General features: G+C 45.1%; 2 protein-coding genes across 12 annotated transcripts in view; both read right to left on the reverse strand.

Annotated features, from left to right (window-relative positions):
- The window catches only part of tbc1d2 (TBC1 domain family, member 2), a 441,666-nt gene that overhangs the window by 386,435 nt on the left and 35,231 nt on the right, over positions 1 to 20,000 (reverse strand). The gene's annotated exons all lie outside the window — the stretch shown is intronic.
- The window catches only part of LOC139911130 (transcription factor COE3), a 148,802-nt gene that overhangs the window by 114,926 nt on the left and 13,876 nt on the right, over positions 1 to 20,000 (reverse strand). For all 11 annotated transcript variants that reach the window (XM_078289141.1, XM_078289138.1, XM_078289142.1 and 8 more), the window contains exons 2-5: positions 15,001 to 15,157; positions 12,537 to 12,600; positions 11,020 to 11,075; positions 6,918 to 6,991 (exon numbers count right to left, since the gene is read on the reverse strand). In XM_078289141.1, coding sequence (XP_078145267.1) covers positions 6,918 to 6,991; positions 11,020 to 11,075; positions 12,537 to 12,600; positions 15,001 to 15,157 — 351 coding nt within the window. The remainder of the gene's footprint in view (positions 1 to 6,917; positions 6,992 to 11,019; positions 11,076 to 12,536; positions 12,601 to 15,000; positions 15,158 to 20,000) is intronic.

The raw sequence follows: 20,000 nt of genomic DNA on the forward strand, positions 1-20,000 counted from the left end.
AACTAACCAACCAGCCAGCCAATCAGTCCACTAGCCAACCAGCCAACTTGCCAACCAACCAACCAGCCAGCCAACCAGCCAATCAGTCGCCTCACCAACCAGCCAGCCAACTTGCCAACTAGCCAACCAGCCAGCAAGGTAAACCAACCATCCAACATGCCAGCCAATCAGTCGACTAGCCAGCCAGACAGCCAACCAACCAGCCAGCCAGCTGATAAACCAGTTAGTCAACCAGTTAGTAAGCCAGCTAGCATCCGGCCAACCAACCAACCAGCTGCTAAGCCAGCCAGGTAGGAAGTTAGGCAACGAATCAGCCACTAACCCTAAACTAACCAGCCAGTCAACCAGCCAGAAATACAACCAACCAATCAGCTGTTGCCGCTGAGCCAGCTGGTGTGTGGTGGCATGCGTCTGGGGGGGGGGGGGGGGGGGGGGGGGAGGTTGGGGTTGGGCTTGGGGTTGGCAGGGGCGGACGGAGCCAAATGAGCCTTTTGGTGCGGCGGGTCGGCGAGGCATGTTGAACAGCGTCAGGCTGCATTCTGCACATTAATATCCATCACACAGGCAGGACGGACGCAGACTGTTTGCCGACTGCTTACCGGCCGGTTTACCAGCTTCATGACAGATTCAATGGGAGAATGTTCTGAACACGTTGCTGTATGAATGATTGAGTGTGCTTTCTGTCTGCTGCTGTGGTTTATACTCACTGGGCTTGTCACACACTGTCTTTGTGGTTCAGTAACTGAAAGTCAATCCCAGTCTGAGTTTATCATTCAGAAAATTAAATATATTCAGCCACAGAGGAAACACTCAGATCCTTCATGTTCTAACAAGAGAAAAATGTTAAATATCCGTCAAATGAATTTATAAAACTAAACATCAGTCTGCGCTCTCGCCTTTTGAAATGCAAATCCACTTAAAGTGTCTATCTGAATATCTGACTGTATTGAGCTATCTATCATTAATAATGATAACATAATCTTGACATAAGATCTCATTTTCTGCCTATAATCTTTTGACAAGCTCCGCTTCAAGAATGAATTGTCACTTCAATTTTTTTTGATAGGGTCGTATCACTGCGAGAGTCATTAACATTTCTTCCGGTAATTCTTAAAAATTAATCATATCGCATGACCCGCAAAGTCCAATTACGCTCATGCATTCACCCCATGCTGTCCTGAATCAAATTGCCATTTGACAAACAAGCGTCAAATCGAGGCTGCGAATGCCAAATGAGACCAGTTTATGAATCATTTATCGCGCCGTTTGATCTCTAAGTACAGAAAAATCAGAAACTAAGCGCTGTGTTTGTGTCCCTGCTCTCTCTCTGTGTATGGATGTGTATGTGCGTATGTGTGACTGTTGCCATAGAATGCGCCACAATAATTTATTCCCCCAGCTACTTGGAACCATTAGTGAAAGTTCCAGGAGACCAATTAGCATTGGAAACCCACTGGTGCTGCTGTGGTGACAACCTCCTCAAACTGCCAAAGAAGTGTTATAAACAAACTGGACCCCAGGAGCTCTGCCGGGGCCCCTCCAGGGACCCGGGGCCCCTTCCAAAGACGAAAACAAACCTTGGCTGAGCGTCCACAATATCGCCTTAATGACGTTTCCCCCCGGGCCACAAACAGGCTAACACCACGGCCGGCTAATGACTGAGAAGAACAACACACAACCTGAGAGAGAGTGTGAAAGTGTGTGTGTGTGTGTGTGTGCGTGAGTCTGACTCCAAAATAAAACAAACAGTGTGTAGTGTCTGTGTTGCCATGGCCACTCAGTCTGGCTGAGAGAGTTCGTCCCTCAAGTGTTGGAGCAGCGAAGCTGAAAGCTGCGACAGCGAAGCTCCTCTCTGCTGGACGGCAGGTCGCTCCACAACAATCAGCTCCAGTCAAAAATAATTCGGCCAGATGAGCCAGTTTGGCGGCGAGGAGCTCGCGGCCTCGGCCGGCCACACAAGCATCATTACCGCTGGCGCTCGCAGCTCAGCAGCCACTTCAAATGTCGCCCACAAGTGGAATCTACTTAAGCCACAAAGAGAGGTTTGCCTGGGCATGTCGAAGCTCAACTATCACAGCTCCGCTTGGACAAAAAAAGAAAGACAGCGAGCCCTTCAAAGGCTCCCCAAGGAACCTGCGGAGCGGCTTCAGAGCCGAGCCGGCCGCCGGATCACACGGCCCAGATAACACCGAGCGGACGGCCGTCAATGGAGGGCCTGTTTTCAAAGGGCAAGTGCTGTAATTACCCAGAGCCTGGAACACGGCGGCGGCCAGGCCTAATGATATGCGCCAGCCCGCTTGGCCGGGCCGCGTGCCTTTCGGCGAGCGCGGCGAGGCTTTCTGAGCGCGGCGCGGCCTGGCGGCGCGGCGAGGCGCGGCGAGGAGCCCAGAGCTGGCGAGCCTCCGCTGGCACACGCACACTGCCAACACGACTGTGCCGTGCCCGGCTGCTGATTGGTGATTTTGGAAGCACCAGTCTCCAGTTTAAGAATGGCTAATGTGCTGCAATGATACCATGGACAAACAGGATCTGCTGTTTAATGGATCAGTCAGCAGGTTTACTTTTGAAGAATACTGACTGAAGAAAAGAAAATTATAAAACTCACGCAATAAAAATCATTCCTACTGATTTCATTTATAAAATTAATATAAAAAATGTAAAATAGTTGCTCAGTTGGCTGAGCTACATTCAAAGCCATTATAAAATCCCCAATAAATGCTCACTGTGACCTCATAACTATTAATTAAAATATTAATGAGCTAACCAAAATCCACTCATACCAGTGCTGGAACTGTAATACGAGATGGAAGAATAACAATTATTCATATAATTTAATTAACTCTAATTAAAAATATCAGATTTATTGTATTTTTGCCTTCTTTTTGTGACAAGAGCTTAAATGAAACTCGCTGTGTGCAACATCTCTGCATGTTTTGTATGCAGAAGCAAGTGCAATCAATTACTGTGTTTTACTCCCAAGAAAAACCCAGTGTGAGTTCAAGAAACATCAGCCTGTCATTTCATTTGCTTGGCTGCTTTCTGCCGGACGATCAATAATGTTTTTAACGTCAGAAATGGCTCAGTTATCGCAGCCGTTTCTGAGCCAGGATCTGCATGTTCTCATGTTAATCTTGTGGGAGTAACAGGGCGTTCCTCCCCTGTTAAAACCCCAAACAGCTGCTACACCTATAGGTGCTGCTGCAGTGTGAGCCAGGTAGACAAACCAAGAGGGACGCCATAAAGACAGCCTCACCTGGGAGCCACAGAGAGAGAGACACAGACAGAGAGAGAGAGAGAGAGAGAGATGGAAACACTGAGCAAACCTCTCCTCCCTTCCTCATTAGTGAATGGAAACACACCATTCATCAGGGGGAAAGCTAGTTAATAATCGCACTCAATCACATAATGACCGAAACTCAGAGACACAGAGAGCCGTCATTATGAAAATGAAGCCTGTATCGGAGGAATCTCACAGGGGGAAATGAGCTCGTCGCCCCGATAAAGACCGAGGGGGAAGTTCTGATGTGGAAGTTTGGGTGAAAAACTGTCGGAGATAACGCTCGTTCTTCTGAGAGGGAGAGAGGGAGGACGAGGTGTGATGAAAACCCCAGGCTGCCACAGCTCAGTCTCTCCCTGCATGTCTGCTTCAAAAAGTCTAAATCTATGAATGATATCACATCAGTGTCATATTAACCGTAAATATGAATACAAAAAACGTTAATAAGCATTATAAAACAGCTCATCTGTCTGATCAGACATGTTGTCAGGTAACAAGACTAAAGAGCCTGTATGTGTATATGTTATACAGGATAAATTATATACTGTATCTTTATGAAGCTGCTTCAGATTCAGAGCTGGATATCACTTTATTATTCATTAATAGAATTAGTCAAAAATTCTAGATTTCAACTTAAAGCTACGTTCATAATGTTGCCTCTACACTGCAACTAGTAATGATAAATTACTGGTGGATTTATAATTCTGAGAATGTTCAGGACATTAAACTGTACATAGACAAGTTTACTGCACATGAACACTAGCTTACTGCACATGTGCACCAGTTTATACTACTTTACTGCACATGTAGGCCAGTTTATGGCACATGTAGACAAGTTTACTGCACATGTAGACAAGTTTACTACACATGTGCACCAGTTTATACTAGTTTACTGCACATGTAGGCCAGTTTACTGCACGTGTACACCAGTTTACCGCACATGTGCACCAGTTTACGCTAGTTTACTGCACATGTATACCAGTTTACTGCACATGTACACCAGTTTAGACTAGTTTACTGCACATGTATACCAGTTTACTGCACATGTATACCATTTTACTGCACATGTACACCAGTTTAGACTAGTTTACTGCACATGTATACCAGTTTACTGCACATGTACACCAGTTTAGACTAGTTTATTGCACATGTACACCAGTTTATTGCACATGTACACCAGTTTAGACTAGTTTACTGAACATGTACACCAGTTTAGACTAGTTAACTGCACATGTATACCAGTTTACTGCACATGTACACCAGTTTATTGCACATGTACACCAGTTTAGACTAGTTTACTGAACATGTACACCAGTTTACTGCACATGTACACCAGTTTAGACTAGTTTACTGAACATGTACACCAGTTTACTACACATGTACACCAGTTTACTGCACATGTACACCAGTTTAGACCAGTTTACTGCACATGTACACCAGTTTACTGCACAGTTTACTCCAGTTTTGGTGTTTTTATGCAAATATCATGTCCATTTCCCCTGGACTAAATGCCTAAAATGTAAAATATAAATGTTTTTTCTCATCTACATCTGGGGAAAAACAGCAAGGCCTCATGGATAAGAGAACACCATTTGAGACCCATTGGCCTTGTGTGTCTGTGTGCGTGTGTGTGTGTGTGTGTGTGTGTGTGTGTGTGTGTGTGTGTGTGCGCATGTGTTCAAATGGAGAGAAAAAAACAGATGTTTTTGGATCAGTTTATCGTTCATCACACCAATCAACACGTTTCCTGCCCTGCGTTGTGTTGCAGTTAATGGTTTTACCGGTTCAGTCTGAGAAGTGAAGAAGAAGAGTGAGGGGGGATAAAAATAGGACAAACACACACACACACACACACACACACGCAGAAACACACACACATATACAGTACATGTACACACATTCACATTTGTGCACACACAAAGACACATAACAAGCATGAAAACATGCAAACACAGAAGAGGGGAAGAGGTGAGGGTTTATAGAGAGACACACACACACACACACACACACACACACACACACAAAAGACATGCACACACACACACACCTTCATCATTTTTTTCCTCCTTCCAGCTGAACCTCCTCTGTCAGTCCAAGACATGACGCTCCCCTTTTAACACCCCCCACCCCCACCCCCCAAACAAACACACACACACACACACACACACACATACACACACACACACACTTCCTCTACTGCATAATTAACACATGCCCCCCACAAACATGTCTACCAGGCCTCAACAAAACCTACCAACCCCCTGTAGACCTGCGCCTGGCTACCACACACACACACACCACACACATACACACACATACACACACACACAGTGGGTAGATAATTGCACAGCGTGTTGCTTAAACCCTATATATCTGTCTAACGAGGGACAGGCTGTGTGTTTGGGAGACTGGCCCGGCAGTTAGAAACCCCCGTCCCGTAACATCCACCCAAAAAAAAAAAAAAAAAACAGGTCACAAGTTCGATTCCCACAGCAGCCAACAGGCCCATCAGCAGCCATCCGTCCTGCCGCAGGGTCGCTGAGCAAGGCAGCGAACTCCTGAACACACACTCTTAGCGAGAACTTAAGTTTACTAATGGGTAAAGTGGATAAGAAACCCCCCCCCCCCAAAAAAAAAAAACAATAACTACAGTCAGCCTGCCCTTGAGCAAGGCAGTGAACCCCCACCCACCCACTGCCAGCTGTTACGGGTCGGCAGCAGCCAATAGGAGCTAGAGAAGGGAGCTGGTGACTGGAAATTCCCCCATTTTGAATCCTCAGATTGGGAAAAATGGATTGGGGTAAGTGCGTTTCAGAAACAAAACAATCAGCTGTTCACTGAGCTCCAGACCTCCAATATGGCTGCCAGAGGAGGGGGGGTCGGGGGGGGGGTTCTGTCCTCTATTGGTTGCAATGTTAGGATTTGACCTCACTGCAGAGCGTCAGGTAAAAGCTCAGAGTGTAAAATGTTAAAATCCAGACCAGAGAACAGACTGAATGTTCAGAATGTCAAAGCAGGCTGATCTGGAGTCAGCGGAGCGTCTCACATGTCGTCCATATGGCGCTGAGAAGTGATGTAACAATAATGTAATAAAGTACACACAGAAAAATAAAGGTGCCAAAGAACAACTATTTCTGGTTCCACAAAGAACCTTTCAGACCGAGGGCCTTTACAGGACTGCTCTCCTTTGCTTAGACTCCTGCACTGTGTTTCTGTTTATCTGTCTATAGCCTCATCTGCAATTACACAATATATACTTAGATAATTAAGAACCTTTTAATATTAAAAGTTTCTGGAAAGGTTTTTCGTGGAAAAAGAAATTATTCTTCTATGGCATCACTCCGAAGAACCATTTTCCAGTTCACACCTTTATTTTTCTGTGTGTATAATAATAAGAATGAGAAAGCCCCCTACACACACATACACACACACACACACACACACACACACTCAACAGTTGCTGTTGAGGTTCCCTTGTAAAGACTGGTGGATGTACTGGACAGAGTCAGTAAATAAACCAGTAGAACCACAGGAACCATCACACTGCTGTGGACTCTGCTGTGTTCCTGGAGCAGGTTACTGACCAGTGGGGTGTTACTATTATGGGTTGCATTTTTGGTTATTATGGGGTGTCACCTACCTGCACATGATCTCGTGGGTGAGGAGGACGCGACACATCTCCGGGTTTTTGTCCTGTCCTTCATACAGGATGGGCTGGAAGACAGAGACAGACAGACAGAGAGACAGAGAGAGAGACAGGCAGAGAGACAGGAGAGAGAGACACGAGAGAAACCTATTAGTTGAAGATACAGTGTTTGTTTAACCACATTCAGCCTCCATCTTTGTCCCTCAGCCTCACTGTGGTGTTTCTGCTCTGCTCTTCCCACAGATCACCTGTCAATCAAACAGTGTGGGCAGAGCTTGGATTTCCTGTTGCTGCAGTTTGAGTTTCTCTTCTCTCTGTCTGTTCAGTCATGGTGGCTATCACTGCTCATGCTAACTACCCAGTTCTTCTTCTTCTTCTTCTTCTGTTGATTCCGAACAATCCAGGAAACGTAAAACGCATCACTTCCTCTCCGGCTGTTTAGAACAGACAGAGGAGAAGCTTCATGAACTGATAGAGGCTGGATCACTGCTGAGTTAGAGAGAGAGAGAGGAGCAGGACAGACAGACAGGTATTTAGAGGATAATGTCACAGATGTTTTATTACTTTAACTAAAATTTCATCCAGGTAACAGCACTTTCGTTTCAGTGGGATATTTTGGTTCTTTTTCCATCTGTGTGTTGGAACTCACAAAGTCAAACATCGCCTGCAACCACTTCAACACGTCAGGACTGCAGTTACAAATGACGAAAATTTGTGTGAAAGGCTATAGAGAACACTGTGGGGGGGCGGGGGGGGGTGGAGGGGGGGGGGGGGGTATATTACTCCACAGTACCCCCCCTCCTCCCCCCTTTGGTGGTCTCAGCCTCCTCCGGCCTTCCCAGAATTCCCTGCCAGATGGCGGGCGGCGCCCCTGGACGGAGCCCCCCCCCTGCCCCTCGCACCCCCCCCCCTCCCCCCTCCCACCGAGCTGTCATGTCAGCGTCCGGATGACGGATGACCGCTGAGAGGAGAGAGAGGCCGAACGGGGCGAGCGAGCCGCCATACACACTGCTGGAAGAGGGAGGGAGTGTGTGTGTGTGTGTGTGTGTGTGTGTGTGTGTGTGTGTGTAAGTGATAGTGGGGTGTGAGGTGTTTTTTTTGTAATACCCTGGTGGTTGTAAATGAACTTGAATAAGTGCACGTGCACCAGAGAAGCACACACACACACACACTCTCTTTCTCTCTCTCTCTCTCTCTCACACACACACACACACACACCAGTCTTAATGCACGTGCTCCCCCCCCACCCTCCTTCCTCCTATGACCTACCACTACCTCATCCACCTTTATGGTCAAAACAGACCTCCGCCCTGCACACACACTCACACACACACACACACACACACACACACACACACCCCTAGGGGACAATACTTTTAGGATAACGACCACTTCTGCATTATTGATCCCGAGCCTGGCTCTGTTCCTCTGTATTAAAATGCTCCAGTTTGGCCAGGAGGGATGTGGATTGCATCAGGGACTGTGTGTGTGTGTGTGTGTGTGTGTGTGTGTGTGTGTGTGTGTGTGTGTATATGTGTGTGTGTTTGTGTGTGTGTGTGTGTGAGGGAGGGAGGGAGGACGGATGGGGGTCTGGTGAGGGGGCGCGTGGTCGATATTTATACATCATCATTTCTGATTCAAGAAGCCCACGAGTGTGTGTGTTTGCATGTTCACTTTCATGCATATTGTGTGTGTGTGTGTGTGTGTGTGAGTGTGTGTGTGTGTGTGTCAGTGTGTGCCAGAAAGCCTAGGAGTCCTACATTCTTGGCTCAGCATGCGAAGACGTGAAAAAGTTGATTCTGAGGCAATTCCACCCCTCGGTGAGCCTGCATCTGATCTGAGAACAGTCAGATTTGTTTCGTCTAGAACGGTTTGTTGCTCAAGAATATTTTTCACCCCCCCCCAACACCCAACCAAAAAATAAAAAAAAACCTCACGCTGAGAGTGAAGATGCGCACGTTAGCGAGACTCTCAGCCAGGCGAAGCCCGGCGGACATAGGAGGAAGGTCGCCGCGTGACGCAACGCGCCGGAGAAGCCGATCCGCCGCGCATCGCACCGCGGGCAAATCTGCATTAATTCGCTCCCTTCTGCCCCGACGATCCCACGGATGCGGGGCCCCTAACAGGCCCTCGACGGGGTTTATCGATCGGCGGGGCCCCCCTCGGACTCCGACCGATCCGTCTGTCAGGTCTGTCTGTCGGCCTATGGGGTGTCATGTAGTGTGTGTGTGTGTGAGGGTGGGGGGGGGTGTTTGAGTGTCGCGCGAGGAGGAGGAGGAGGATCCTCGGCCTGTTGGCGTTGCTGTCAGGATTATTGTCTCCAGTGTGCCGCCGCCGCGCCACATTAAGGCCTATTGATCGGTTTCCGTGGCTGACGCTTTGTCGAGGAGTCGCTTGGCACATCGATCGGTGACATGCCGACAGGGCCACACCGTGGGTGGGGGGGTGGGGTGGCGGGACGAGGGGGGGGGTGGGGTTGGCTGGGGGGGGGGAAGGGAGGTACAGTAAGTAGAGAGCTGGGAGGCCGGTTGGTAGGATCAATGGGTGAAGAACAGGTTTGGTTCATTATTAATCGGTTCAAATCCTTCCTGTGGGTTTGACTTGAAGGAGTTAAAGTAAATAAATGATCTGCAACATTTCCATCTAAATAAATGTGTGTTCTGCTCCTCTCTGTCTGACTGCTGCAACACACATTCACACAAATGTTCATAATTTGTAACCGCAGTCCTGACGTGTTGAAGTGGTTGCAGGCGATGTTTGACTTTGTGGAAAAAGTACCAAAATATCCCACTGAAGTAAAAGTGCTGTTACCTGGATGAAATTTTACTTAAATTAACAATCTGGGACATTTCTCTCTAAATAACTGTCTGTCCTGCTCCCCTCTCTCTCTCTCTCTAACTCAACACTGATCCAACCTATATCCAGTTCATGAAGCTTTTCCATTGTCTGTTCTGGTCGCTCTTTCCTGGGAAAAATCCTCTGGCGCGCAGGAAGTGACGCGTTTTACGTTTACCGCTTGATTGGAATAAACAGAAGAAGAAGAACTGGGTAGTTAGCATGAGCAGTGATAGCCGACCATGGCTGAACAGTGCAGAAACACCACAGCCAACCTGCACTGCCGGAAAGGAAAACCCATCAGAGTTGTTGGATTTTAGAAAAGAAAAGAGTGTAGAGATGGAGGAAGGTTCTAGTCAGGAGTCAGAGGAACGGGTCTCAGTTTAGAAGGAGGGTTCTCCAGTCAGAGGAAGGTTTCCAGGGTTAGAGGAAGGTTTCCAGGGTTAGAACAAAGATTTAAAGGGAAATTCTCAAGGTAGAAGGGAGGGTTTAGCGATATAAGGGGAGGGTCTAGGGTTAGGAGAATGCTAACAGAGTTTGAGGGATGTTCTAGGTTTAAAGGAAGGACCTAGAGCCACGGGAAGGTTCGAGGGTTAGAGAAAGGATTCTGGTCCTAAGAAGGTTCTAGAGCTAGTCGAAGGGCTGAAGGGTTTGGGGGAGTTTCTAGAGTTAAGGGCGGGTCAGAGAAAAGGGAAGAGAAAGGTACCCATCTTTGGAAAAAGAGGTGCTAGAGTTGGAGGAAGAGTTCTAGGGTTAACGGAAGGTTCTAGAGGTCGAGGAAGATTATAAAATTAGAGGAAGGTTCTAAGGTTAGAGGAAGGTAAAACTACAATGTCATCTAGGAGGAGAAAAAGAGAACGCCACATGTGCTGCAAAATCTGTATTAACATGTCCCAATTTCAAACAGGGGGGGATTTAACAAGCGAGAAAAAGATGGGAATGCAGATTGGACGTCCGTAGATCAATTTATCCATTGGTTAACTGATTGATTGATTTGATTATATTGGACCATTTGTTGTTGTTAATGTCACAGTTGCAAACTACATCTGGTATATTTGTTATTTTGCTTTGACAGTAAGTTTTTTTTTTGTATTTCATGCCAATAATGCATCTTAGGGTTAGGGTTCTAGGGTTCAGTTAAGGTAAGGCAAGTTTATTTAGCAAATTTCATTCACAAAGGCAATTCAAAGTGCTTTACACAAGGTATAAAAGACATTAGATAAGTGAACATTAAGCGTTCGAGGGTTCGGTGTCTTCTCACCTGTTTGGTCATGGAGTCTATCAGCCGGACATAAAGGTCTTGTTCTGTCCTGATGCCTGAAAACACAAAAACACACAGAAACACACCGCAGACCGTCAGGAGCCGGCTGGAATAAACACTGATGTGATCCAGCATGTAAAACACTGAGAGAACAGCTGAATCACTGTCATAATTATCTCTAAGTCTGAACAGAATTGACTGCATGATGACACATTTATCCCACCAACATACATACATGTATTAGCCTGTTATGCTAATTTAGTCCCAGTATGCAAAAAAAATCCCCCGCAACAAAAGAACTGATTCCTAATAATGTGCTGTAAATGAATTCTGTTATTATTTATGTCCCGGTAGTGTATTTATCTTTTCTGTAGCTCTTGTCATCCAGTCCAGGCTATGCTAACCCCCTCAGCAAAAACAAACATTAGCGCGCTCCGGAGCTGTTTATTATTTATAGGCCAGGCCGCCTTTAACTGCCGCGCTCTCCGCCGCCGCCCCCCCGCCCCCCCCGCTGCCTTTTTCCTCAAGGATAACAAGGAATCCTCATTCTCCGACAAATTAAATATCAATCAGGATTGCTTGTCTTTTATTAGCTATGCAACCGAGCGTAAATGTGACACAAACGCGACATGGGGTGCAGGAAGCAAATTGCAGGGAACACCTGTTAGCGGTGGAGTGCCTCTAATTGTGCTCGATGGGTTTTTTTTGTTTTTCGGCCCGTTTCCTCTCGGCTTCCTCTCCTTTCTAATTGACATGATTCACTCCTCACTCTGCCGCCGCCGCCGCCGCTGAGTGCTGAGCGGTCTGCGGCTAAATGGCGGCTATTCGTCCCGGCTGCAGATGAGGTCAATTACCTCCGTACGATGCTAATACGATGATGCCGACTCATATTAGAGTGATTTATCCCTTTTGGAGGAAAACACTCTTTTATGTCCCACTTTATCTCATGTTCCTGCAGGGTCGGCGAGCGTTAACGGCGTCCTCCTGCCTGTCTGAACGCCCGCCAGCAGAACTCAAAGATGTGTGTTTTGAATCAGAATAGATCCCTCTGTTTTTCCCCGATAGACAAAACAGTTTGTTGTCAAATACACCAGATGTCTGAAACGTTATTGTGTTCATCTGTTTCTGTGGCTCTGGCTTTTTACTGATGATGAAAAAGCTTTTCCAGCCACGCAGTCTTTAAGGTGCATGGCTTGGGTTAAATCACCTTTAAAATCCATTCATTCTCTACAAATTCTAACCTTTATTTATCCAGGGAAACCACTACATTTCCTCTTTAAGAGGAAAAAAAATAATTACCTGAAGTTCATCAATCAATGCTTGTAAAATGTAGAGGATCCAGTCTGTAGAAGTGTCTCATTTAGTCAAAAAAAGGACTTCTTCTATCCTTTAAAATGCACCACAGTTTGTTTTAATTTCGTGCTGCCAATCATTTTGGAAGAGTGTCAGTGACGGAAATCTAATTTTAGAGTGAAACTTGAATTCCTCGTCCAATAAAAAGTTTGTTTCTGTCTCACCGTTGCTGTAGAGGAGCTGTAGCCTGTAGTGGATTCCGTTGTTGGTCTTCTCTCCATTATACTCCTGTCACCGAGACATGAAGATCACACTTCACAACAGGTAACTTTTATACAGACCTAATAAAACATTTACAGTTTTCCCACCAACAGAACTGTCTAGAAATATTCTGTGATGCAACACAACCGGCAGCTTGCAGCTTGTCCTCGCAGCTGGATTTGTCTTTGTAAAAATAATCCATATATAAAGATGGAGATAGAGTATGTGCACACAAATGCACGTTATACTGTACATGCACTGTATTTTATATTGCATATTGTGTTTATACACTTTATCACACAGAAAGAATCAAAATCACAACAATAGAACAACAATATATAATGAACTTCAACTCCATCTCAATGATTTTCTGTCATGATTTTCCTGTAATCAGAATTTCCTCCATGCTAACACTTTAGCGTACACTATGTTGAGTGATAGTAGCTCCATGCTAACCCACTCTAAAATACATTAATGGAAATGTGGTTTATTTACTATTTTACTATTATCATTATTATTAGTAGTAGTAGTAGTAGCAGGAATAGTATTGTTATTGTTATTGCTGTTGTTGTGATTATTATTAATATTATTATTTGCTTGGTTGTCAGACTCAGTTGTCTTTATAATAAACTGCAGAGGAACATTCATTCAGTCAGTATCAGTCATTCTGGCTGACACCTGTTGTGACCTCTGACCTCTGACCCCGGGCCCCGGGGGCCACACCCCGCTCTGTGACCTCATCACTCCCACTTGGCACAGAGACGAGGCGGACATCCCTCTCTCTCTCCCTCCCTCCGTCCCTCTCTCCCTCCCTCTCTCTCTCCTTTCTCTCTCTCTATCATAAACACAAGTCTTAGCATCAGACTCTCTTTCTTCCCTCCTCCTGTACTTTCTCTCTTTTCTCTCCTATCTCTCTCTCTCTCCCTTCTTCCCTTTCTCTGTCTTTTTTTATCTTTCACTCTTTCTCTCATTCTCTCATATTGCCTCTCTCTTTCCTTCTCTCACCCCTCTTTCTCCCTCTCTATCTATCTTCTATCTCTCTTCTCTCTCTTCTCCCCTCTCCCTCCTTCCTCTTCTCTCTCTCTTTCTCTGTTGTCTCCATCTCTCTTTTTCTGTGTACCTCTCTTTTCTCGTTCTCTCTCATCCTTCCCTTCCTCTCTCTCTCTCTCTCTCTCTCTCTCTCTCTCTCTCTGTCTCTCCTTTCTCTCTCTGTCGGTCGGCCGCTCGGTGCCAACTGTGCCGTGGAGTGTTGGCTCCTTCCCAGTGTGTGTGTGTGTGTGTGTGTGTGTGTGTGTGTGGTGTGGGGGGGGGGGGGGGGGGGGGGGGTTAGTGGGGCGAGAGACTAGAGGTCGAAGCAGAGGTGAGGTGAGCGAGTGGGGGGGGGGGTTAGAGGACTGAGTGCCAGCTGGCTGCTGATCCAACTACAATATAGTAATTATTTTTAGTAGTAGTATTATTTGTATTATTACTAATAATATTAGTATTATTACAGTATTTTTATTATTACATGGTAGAACTTTAGGATTTAAGTTACCTAGTAAGCGACATCATTTGTCACAATGCCACTTTAAAAAATCTTCAAAAGTAATTCTCACTAATAATTTCGTAACTAAATAATTTTGCATCACATTTTGCTCTCTGCTCCTCGGCGCCTCCTGTCACTCCTCACCTGAACTGCAGGTCAGGAGCTCAGAGCCGACGGGAAAAAGTTTCAATACTTTCGTTATGGATGAATAAATCAGAAATTCACAAAGTGTTTGGATTTTTTTTTTTTTTAACTCTGTTTACTCTGATCCGGGGGAAAACATGTAGTAAAACTTGTCAGTGTAATGAATTGCTGGATAATGTAATAACATCACATTATGAACTCATAAAGGGTGTGACACACTTTAAACTAATGATGATGTAATAATAATAATACAGACTAATAATGTGATAAATCATACAAATAAGTAGACTGTAATACCTTGAGTTATTATATTATCAGTCAATATTATTATTACATCGTAGGTTATGTATGTTATGAGGTCATCGCTGGTTACCGTAATAATGTGAAGTTATTACATTATCCAGGAATATATTACATCTATTATTTCACTACATTTTATTACATATTTAACCCGTTCAGTGGGACATTTGATTATATTTTGAAATATAATTTTTATTATATTTTGACTAGTTATTACATTATCAGTTGCTACACACTTGAACTATAATGAAGTGAGTTTATTTTGTCCTACAGATTTATATTCTAACAAATAATAAGGAACTCCTGCACAATATAATGCATCTATTGTACTTATTATCTTATTTTATCTATCTTATTTTTACCTTGATAACCGGTAAGCTCACCTGACACACACTCTGCTCCCCTCTGTGTGTGTGTGTGTGCGTGTGTGTGTGTGTGTGTGTGTGTGCGTGCGTCACCTTGTCTTTCTCCACGAAGTCGATGTAGGAAGTCCTCTCGATCTCGACGGGCTGGCCCTGCCGGTCGTACAGCGCCAGGACGAAGTGGAAGAAGTTGGACTTCCTCAGGTTGGAGGGAGGCTGCTTCTCATAGTGAGCCCGGGCCAGACCCACGCCACTGTGGGGGGGGGGGGGGGGGGGAGCGGGAGAGAGGGGGGGGGGGGGGGGAGAGAGGGAGACATTGTTTATTTTGAGTCATGTTCATCTGTAAATACACAGTCGTATCTATCGTATTTGTATTCCCTGTATAGCCTGAGCCTGTAAAAAGCCCCTCGATAACCCTCCACTCTTATTGTATATACTGTATATATTTTCAGGAATCTCTTCTTTCTCTCTTCTTTGTCTCTGATGTTCGATATTTAAATTCAATTTGTAAAGCTTGATTGCTGCTTGTCTGTGTGTCTAAACGTCTGCATGTTGCTCTGCACCAACCTCACCAAGTTAAACTCCTCGTATGAGAAAATAAATCTGATTCTGATTCTGATGTTCTGTTGAAATCTAACTGTATAAACTTAATTGTGCATGTGTGTTTTGTATTAATTCTTATTAATAATCAATATAAGAGATGTATCTAAGATTATTTCATTATTTCCCATAATAACAGACAGCAGATAATAGAAATACAGAGAGAAAGAATAGATGAAATTAGTTAGAACCAGTCAAAGAAGCTTTTAGTGACAAGCTGCAACTGTCTGGAGGAAACACACACACACACACACACACACACACACACACACAAACACAAGATGGATTCAATGTTGTTGTTTAAATGCATGTAAACACCAAACATCAGCAAAACCTGGTTTCAGTCACCATAGAGCTCCAATACCGCACGCCCAGAGAGAGAGAGAGAGAGAGAGAGAGGGAGAGAGAGAGAGAGAGACAGCAGTGTGTCATGGATTCTCTCTCTCTGGGCATTGAACCGACAACTTGGCAGGAAACACTGAACTGTCAGTCAAACGCACACACACGCACACACACACACACACACACGCAGTGTCAGTGTTGCTAACGACCTGCAGGTCATTGAGATTCAAATTGGAAATCACAAGTTAATGATGATTGAGAGGACCTGAGTGTGTGTGCATGTGTGTGTGTGTGTGTGTGTGTCTGTGTGTGTGTGTGTGTGTGTGTGTGTGTGTGTGTGTAAAGTCTCAATTCAATGCACAGACTCCTTTATTCTGTTCAGTGATCGTTGTCACGCTGCATGAATAGAAATATCTCAGACTGAAAATATATAAACACTGAAAATAATTATGATCAATGTTAAAAACCACTTAGGAAGTGATTATGTACATTAAAAAAATATATATATATATTCAGTATTAAAATAATGATTATCAGTGTTTAAAAACCCTTTGGAAGTGATTATATGCGTTAAAAAAAATATAAAAATGCATAGGAATAAATAGGAATATTATAGAGGAATGTTTCTATGTAAGATATATGTATGAAAAATGGATATAAAAATATTAAAAATATTAAAAATGAGTGTGAGAGGAGCAGTGAGTGGAAAACTACCAGGTGAAGATGAGAATCTCTGCATCTGAATTTCATTGAATTGATTTGGGATGGAGGGGTGTGTGTGTGTGTGTGTGTGTGTGTGTGTGTGTGTGTGTGTGTGTGTGTGTGTTGGGGAGGGGGAGGGGGGGGTTTCACAGTGACCTCCTCCTCTCCGCAGCGCGACCTTTTCATAAAAGCAGGCAAACTGCAGCGACAGAAGCCGAAAACCCAGGAGAGTCTGAGGAAGAGGAGGAAGAGGAAGAGGAAGAGGAGGAGGAGGAAACCTGCTCTTCATCTGCAGAAATACCACTCTGAGGTGAAAGTGTCTGACGTACAGTGACAGTGTGCGTCAGTGGAGTTTGTATTGAAGTGATGGAAGTGATGTGAGGATGGAGTGATTAAAGGAGGAAAGAGTATATGAATGCTTTTATGAAAATATAATTGATTATTTGTGATATCGGTGTTTCTTTTTGCCTCATGATGACGACAATAAAGACTTTCTGAGTTTGATGGAGAGACGGACAGTTTACTGACAGTTTTACTAGTTTGACTTTGAAAAATAAACAGGATAAAACACCAGTTGAGGCTTTCATAATGAGCTTGGTAAAAACATATTCTATATTTGCAGAACAGAGTTTAGCAGCTTTTCAGGCTGATATAAATCTTTATAATGTGAATTCACAGCAGAGATCACAGTAAACAGAGTGAAGTTATATGAAGAAAGCGTCTTTTAAGGGGAAATAAAGGATTAATCTGCGCTTCTCTGAAAACATTATATATAGATTATAGCTTCATGCTGATCACTGACTGCAGGTCAGTTTCACCACCTTTACATTCAGCATGACATCATGACATCACTGGTTCAGAATCAGCTTCAGCATCACATTTACGATGTTTTTTGTTACCAGTTTTACTCCTGAAGCAAAACTACTGCTCTGTAAAAAATAATAATGAGCTTGGTAAAAACATATTCCATATTAGATATTAGAACAGAGTTTAGCAGCTGTTTAGGCTGATATATAAATCTTTATAATGTAACTTCACAGTATACATCAGCTTAAGTAGCTTCAAACTGAAGTAAGATATATGAAGAAAGAGTCTTTAAAGGGAAACAAAGAATAATTCATGTTTTTCTGGAAATATCGCTGCAGATCAGAGTTTATTTACCACGACATCACTGTCTTAGAATAAGTCTTAGCATCACATTTGTAAGATAGAGTCTGTAAGCAGAATAATAACAGCGAGGAAATGACAGCGGTTGATTTTTGGGTGAAGCGGATAATAAAACTCCCAGATCCCAAAATAAAAGCCATCGTCCTGCAGGAGGAGGAGGAGGAGGAGGAGGAGGGGAGCGTTAGAGAACACGGAGCAGCCTGAGCCGGACGGGACGGCAGCAGCACGACCGCCCAAAACATTTTCACATCGCTCTCGTTCCCAAACCGGCCCGCTCCCCGGCTCCTTCTCCCCTCAAAACGCTCCCGATCGATACGATCCGCAGCATCGCCGCTTAAAGACAAATATTTATTCATGCGGAGCGATTCTTCCAGGGCGGAGGGATTGTTTTTGGAAAGTTGCCTGGTTCTCTCGCTCTGTGTTTCCCCGCTCATGGGCGTATTCCCCAGGCGGCAGATTAATACAGCCTGACCTTTCTGCTCCCTATTACCAATGCTTAATGCCTCATTTGTAGGCCAGTTTGTTGAAAGCTAATTCTCCGACTCTATAGACGCAGAGACAAAGCGTTTCGCTGGGGACCGCAGCGTTTTTACATCGCTGAGGGCGATCTGGAGAGAAACTCCAGCACAACACAGGAAGATGGCACCTAGGGGGAGGGGAGGGGGGAAGGGGGTGTAGCTGGGTAGAAGCTAGCTGGGTCTAATGGAGGCTCTATGGGAATAAAGCAGCTGAGTGTCAGTGTCTGCGTCAGGAAACACAACAGAGAGAGGAATCACATTTCAGCGAGACGGTTTCTAAAAGCCGAGCCGTAAATCCGTCTGATCCTCCGCAGAAACACGAAGCATGTTCTCCTGCTGGCATCTCCGTCCACCAGACAAACATCCACATGCTAATAAAACTAGCTGGCACCGCCGGCTCCGCTTGGCTCGCCGCGTTTCCACATATAAATATTAACATTTGGAAAAAACAAGAGAGAGAGAGAGAGAGGCAGAGAAATTTCAGCAGAGGGTGAGATGAAACCGATTCACACCGGATAAAGAAAGAGGAGAAAGTCAAGAAAAACAGACAGACAGGTGAGTTAGGAAAAAAAAATCAAGAAGCAGGTTTAATATTGATATTATGATGCTGCTTTCCAAAAACTACACTTCCTACTAAAGCAACGTGGCACATTCGATTTGGTTCGGTTTATTTGCACATAAACTCGATAAAAATTGGAAAAAGAGAGAAGCGATTCTAATTTAGTGGATTTGATGAAACACCAAGAAGCTTTAAAATCCGTCTCACCCCACGAGAAAAAAACAGGAATAAAACAAACAGACACACAGGTGAATTCAACTGGAACTGAATCAGACTCATATCTGATATCAGTATTATAGTTTTACATTCCCAACCTGCACTTCCTCACAAAGCTCCTCTCAGTTCAGCTCAGTTCAGTTCAGTTCAGTTCAGTTCAGTTCAGTTCAGTTCAGTTCAGTTCAGCTCAGTTCAGTTCACATTGTTGTCGTCTAACAAACTGGAAAAACAGACAGAAGCGATAGAAATAAATGCAGCGGTGAGTTGAATCCAGAGCGTCTTCTGAAGGACGAACCAGAACCAGAGACCAAGAAGACAAACGGAGGTTCAGGTGAATCAGGCACCTGCTCCCCCGACCCCCCACCCCCCCCAGCCCCCCCACCCCCCCCCCCCCAGCCCCCCCCCCCCCCCCCCCCCCCCACCCCCCTCCTCATGCTATTATCCCAATTACAGCGGATGCGTTGCAGCGGCCATGCAGCCAGACAGCCGGCCGGCCGCTGACGGAGCCGCCGCCGCTCTCTCTCTCTCTCTCTCTCTCTCTCTCTCTCTCTCTCTCTCTCTCTCTCTCTTTCTCTCTCTCTCTCCCCCCCTCTCGCTCTCTCTCTCTCTCCACTTGGAAAGCTTGTTAGCATTATTATTTCAATTATGCTAATTGCGGCTGCATCCACTCGTCGCTCGGCTCGTATCCGGCTGTTAGCACTTGGCACTAGGTGTAATAAAAACAGTATCGATGGCACGCGGCTCGCTCATACATGCCCTGAGTGTAAATCACACGCCAACAGCCAGGGAACACACACACACACACACACACACACACACACACACACAGGGAGAGCAAACACGGCGAAGCAAACGAGGTCGGCGGACGCAGCGCCGCACGTTTCCACCGCAAAGCCTGAAATGAAAGGTCAGCGGGAGGCAGAGCGCTCTGCAAACAATTACTGAGCCAGTCACACACACACACACACACACACACACACGCTGCTGGATCA

This window comes from Centroberyx gerrardi, chromosome 16, assembly GCF_048128805.1.
Source record: "Centroberyx gerrardi isolate f3 chromosome 16, fCenGer3.hap1.cur.20231027, whole genome shotgun sequence".
Lineage (NCBI taxonomy): Eukaryota > Metazoa > Chordata > Actinopteri > Beryciformes > Berycidae > Centroberyx > Centroberyx gerrardi.